This window comes from Monoraphidium neglectum (genome assembly GCF_000611645.1).
Source record: "Monoraphidium neglectum strain SAG 48.87 unplaced genomic scaffold scaffold00128, whole genome shotgun sequence".
Taxonomy (NCBI): Eukaryota; Viridiplantae; Chlorophyta; class Chlorophyceae; order Sphaeropleales; family Selenastraceae; genus Monoraphidium; species Monoraphidium neglectum.
The window spans coordinates 39,294-44,042 of record NW_014013500.1 but is presented as its reverse complement, the minus strand read 5'-3'; the positions used below and the strand labels follow the sequence as shown (position 1 = coordinate 44,042).

The window sequence follows — 4,749 nt, the reverse complement described above, 5'->3', positions numbered from 1 at the left end:
AAGTTGACGCGGTGAGGGGCCGAAAGGTGGGGCCCAGGGGGCGGGGCTTGACATCAAATTGAAGGGCGACACGGTGAGGAGGGTTGGCGTGATATCTTGCAGGGCCGCCACCTCGGGCTGCGCCGCGCCGCTGCGCCTGCGCCCGCGCGGCCGCACCCTCCCCCACCCTGACTCCCAACCCACTCGCGCCCCCGCCCTCACTCCGAACCGACCAATGCACCCAACAGGTATTTCAGCTACGAGCACTTTTACGTGATCTACTGCAAGTTCTGGGAGCTCGACGGCGACCACGACTTCTCCCTGGAGCGCGCCGACCTGGCGCGCTACTCTAACTGCTGCCTCACCTACCAGATCGTCGACCGCATCTTCCAGGAGGCGCCGCGGCGGTTCAGCAGCGGCGTGGCGGGGCGCATGGGGTACGAGGACTTTGTGTGGTTCATCTTGAGCGAGGAGGACAAGACGACAGACACGGCCATCGAGTACTGGTGAGGGGCATGTTTTCTTGGCTTGGGGCGCAGCGCGAAAAGAGGGGCGGGTCCTTGAAAAGGGGGGAGGGCGCGCAGCAGGACGCGCCCGGAAAAGTCAGGTTTTGGAGCGGCGGCAGGTCAGAGAGGGGGTGGGTGTGACGTGCGTATGCTGCTTGGAGGCGGCTGTGGGGAACTCCAGAGGGAAGGCAGGCGGTGCGAGCGCCTGGCCTTGTAACCCGCGGCGCGGCTCCCGGCCAACCTGGGGCGCACCCCCCTCTGCGCGGCACCTGGCCCCCTTGCGCGCAGGTTCCGCTGCGCCGACCTGGATTGCGACGGCGCGATCCGGCCCAACGAGATGTGGCACTTTTACGAGGAGCAGATGAAGCGGCTGGAGGCCATGAACCAGGAGCCGGTGCGCTTTTCTGTCATGAGGGTCTAGGGGGTCAGGGGATTGGCGCCCGCACGCAGCGCGCCTGGTTTGGAAGCAGCGGCTTTGGCGCAGAGGCGTCGGCCTGGTTGAGGGGGTGCATGCTGGTGTGGTAGGAGCCTTGGCCTGAGGTTAGGGTTTCGGGCGGGCGGCTCCCCTCAAGCTCCCATGCCCATTGCCCGCTGCCCTTGTGGCGCCCTCAGCCCGGCGGCGCACACTCGTCCGCACTGTCCTCCTGACCAACCGCCCACACGTGCGTGCCACCGCCAGCTCCAGCCCCCTTGTCCTGTCCCAGCCATGCACCTGCCCACCCACCCTCTCCACCAACCGACCATCTACACATGCACCCCCCTACACACACACACGCTGTCTCTCACACACAAAGACACACACTCACATTCAAGCACACACACACACACACACACACACACACACACTCGCTCCATCCCAGGTCCTGTTTGAGGACGTGCTCTGCCAGCTTCACGACATGCTGCAGCCGGCCAAGGAGGGCGCTTACACGCTCGAGGACGTCCGCCGCGCGCGCCCCCAGTCTGCGCTGCTCTTCAACACGCTCTTCAACCTCCACAAATTCCTCGCCTTTGAAAACCGGGACCCCTTCGCGCTGCGCGCGGAGAGCATGGGCGAGGACGGGCAGGTCGTCAGCGACTGGGACAGGTGCGGCGGCGGCGGGGCCTGCCGTGGGCGCGTGCCTGCGCGCGCGGGAGGCTGTGGCAGGGGGCTGGCGGTGGTGTTGCCGGCGAGGGGTGGCGGGGGCACACTGGGGCCAGCCGGCAGCAGGCTTGCTGCTCTGATACCAGGAGATGCCGTTAGATCCGCGCTCACACGTGCGCGCTGACACCATACACACATACACACGCACGCATGTGCCCCCACGCATGTGCCACACACGCACGCATGTGCCACACACCCATGCATGTGCCACACACCCACGCATGCGCCACACACGCCTCATGTGCCTCCCTCCGTGGCCGTTCCCCAGGTTTGCGCGCACAGAGTACCTGCGGCTGGCGGTGGAGGACGAGCCGGATGAGATGCAGGTCGACAGCGGCGACGACGCGTGGCCGGGCGTCGGCGCCGCCGGCGACGCGGCAGCGATGGACACGGCTGCGGGCGGGCCGTGAGCGGCTGGCGGCGCTGGCATTGCGCGCCGGCGCGGGTGCAGCCGTGCGGCAGGGGCTCGCCGCTGCAGGCGGCAGCGGCCGCAGCGGCGGACCGTGTGCGGCTGCCGGGTCTCGGCGATGTTCGCGCATCAACAGTAGAGCCGTGCGGCATAGCAGCCGCGCCATAGGCGAACCGCATACCGTAGTTTCCAGGTTGCGCGTGTAGATTTGTCGTCTCTCGGTCACCTTGACCCCGTGCCTGCGGGCAGGCGCCTCTTATTCGTGCGTGCACCGCCATCTTGTTGTTTCGCGCATGGTCCTGCCACTGCACATGTGCCGCGGCTGCGCAGGCAGTTTCCGCGGCGACTTTCAGCAGCACGCCCCCCTCTCGTCTGCGGGCACATTCTAGGGGCCGCCCCGCGGCTCCCCCGAGCTGCAGCGCCGCGCGCCCCGCCGCCACCTCGAGCGGGCGGGCACGCGCGCCTTGGCGTCCCCCGGCCCCTGACTCGCCTAGCCCGGGCTCCCAAGGTCTCAACCTTGCAGCAAGCGATTGCTTGATTGGGCTCGTGGCCTGTGGGCCACGCCCCCGGCCTGTTGGCCACGCATCTCGTTACACCCCCCTGTTTAGTGGCATATAGGCTCGGCAGAGCGGCAAACGCACGTGTGTTCACCATCTTGCAACTGCAGGGGTCAGGGGTTACATGATCACGACCGCGCACGTTTTTCAGGGAACTCACTCTTCGACTTTGACTGCCGTGATCGACCGTGCGGGAGCGACTCCGCCCGTCGATTGACGGGCTTGCAGCGCGCCCCTTCACCAAAGACTGGACGAGTGACCACGATAGAGATGCGACCGTTGTTTCTGAAATTTTGCCAACTGCAGAAAGTAAAGATGCCTGCAATCATTGTGCCGATTGAAGCTGCAGGAGGAGGCGTGTTGGCATCTGTGACATCGTTCACAAACAGCTGCAGGGGCAGCGCAGCAGACAATTGGGGGGTGCTGCCTGGAGAGCAAAGGGGACAGAAAGACGGCGCACGCTAAGCATGCATTGTGTGTGTGGGGGGCGGGGGGTTCGCCAGGGCTGCCCAGCCCTAGCTTTGCCCATGCCCGCCGGGTGCCCCCGAGGGAGGCAGCGTTCGTGTGCTGGAGTATGTCCGCTGCAGCAGCCACGTGGGTCCCAATGTGACTGCCCTGGGGCATCACGGCCACAAGTGTGCCGCTCACATTGTCAAGTGCCACTGCCACAGCAGTCGCCCGACCAGCCACGTCTGCAACTGCATGCTGTGCGGGCTATGCTGCCACCCATGGTCCCAGGAGTCCTTCGGATGTGATTTTACATCATTTGGCACAAGGCAAGCCCCTGAAATGCCAAGGCCTGCCACGTGTGCACTCCACACCCCTGACGCAACATCAATACCAGTGGGCCATTGAGCCTCACTTGTAGTGATCCAGAGGCGCAGGCGGGCTCATCAGCATCGCACCGTCGGTGCGCAGGCATTGGCAGCCCTCTCAGGCGCTCACAGCTGAAACAGCGTGGGGCCGCACGCATATGCACCATCGAATCATTACCACCCCAAGAATTTGCAGCCGCTGTGCAACACGGCAGCTGACAAGCAACCAAAGTGCACAAACTCGTTCACGACCAGTGATGTGCTGCCGATCACCAGCAGGCCCAGCACGCCAAGCCTGTGCCGTTGCAGATGTCTGGGAACGCCCCAATGCCACGGGGCGGGCAGCCCGCCAACCTAAAAGCTGTACAATTCAAGATGCAACGAGCGCCTTGGAAGAGCCCTTGCCACCTGTTGGCCTGCAGGTCCAACTCCTGCGGCGGCGCCGCACTCGATTGTGGTAATCACGGCGCTGCCGGCGACGGTGTAAAAACGGCTGGGGACCGTGCGGGTGCCAGGGTAGGGGCGGGGGCCGCGGTCTATGCCGGCGGCGACACCCCCTGTGGGCACACTGCGAGCTTCTTGCCCGCCAAGGGGCTGTCCAGGTCCCTCAGTGTGTCCAGGTTGTCCAGCAGCAGCTTCTGAAGCGGCACCCCGACCCGGTCAGAGACACCCGACAGGTAATCCCTGGGCAAGGCCTGGAAAGGAGGGTATGACGCGTGCCGTGCGCGAGGAACGTGGTTGAGATGCTGAACTGGTCGCCCAGCAGCACGCGCGCGACCGCAAGGTTGAGGCTGATGCATCGCGTGCACTCGTGCTTGCGGTGTCCTGCGGGGCCGCATATGATATCGTTGGCAACAGCATTGCTTTGACATTACTGGGAAGCACTAAGCACAAAATGATCGTGACTCGAAGTTATCCCGTCCATGGTAACAACCACACTGCATTGACCAGTGCCTGAAATCTCAAAGCACGACCCAACCAAGCCTGAAGCCTGTCACCCACCGTGTAGTAGGTGCAGCCCCTGGGGAGGTTGGGCGCAGCCGCTAGCTTGGGCGGAGGCCGCCTGGCTGCTCCTGGGCCGGGGCGGAATGTGACCCCAAAGGTATCCACAGGGCCCAGGACGCTTGCCACGCCAAACGCGACCTGCGGTGGACCCAGTGAGGTAGAGGTGCATCAACTGTCCCAAGCTCTGCCAGCTAACAACCCCAGGGCTGCTGCTGCTGCTGTTGCTGCTGTGGCTACTGCTGCTGCTGCAGCTGTTGTTGTTGGGCGTGTCGGAAGCTTGTGTGTGTGTGTGTGTAGGTGTGTGTGTGTGTGTGTGTGTGTGTGTGTGTGTGTGTGT

General features: G+C 64.6%; 2 protein-coding genes across 2 annotated transcripts in view; one reads left to right on the top strand and one right to left on the bottom strand.

The window, feature by feature from the left end:
* Positions 1 to 411: 411 nt before the first annotated feature.
* Positions 412 to 2,036, top strand: MNEG_1313 (protein phosphatase 2 (formerly 2A), regulatory subunit B''; the record flags this gene model as incomplete). The annotated part of the gene is made up of 4 exons (XM_014050210.1): positions 412 to 485; positions 774 to 879; positions 1,346 to 1,569; positions 1,895 to 2,036. 4 exons carry the CDS (start codon positions 412 to 414, stop codon positions 2,034 to 2,036), a joined length of 546 nt encoding a protein of 181 aa, XP_013905664.1.
* A 1,907-nt stretch (positions 2,037 to 3,943) lies between these two features.
* The window catches only part of MNEG_1312 (hypothetical protein), a gene marked incomplete at both ends in the record, with an annotated part of 4,113 nt that continues 3,307 nt past the window's right edge, over positions 3,944 to 4,749 (bottom strand). The window contains one exon of the mRNA XM_014050209.1: positions 3,944 to 4,045. Within this exon, the coding sequence (XP_013905663.1) occupies positions 3,944 to 4,045 (102 nt within the window). The remainder of the gene's footprint in view (positions 4,046 to 4,749) is intronic.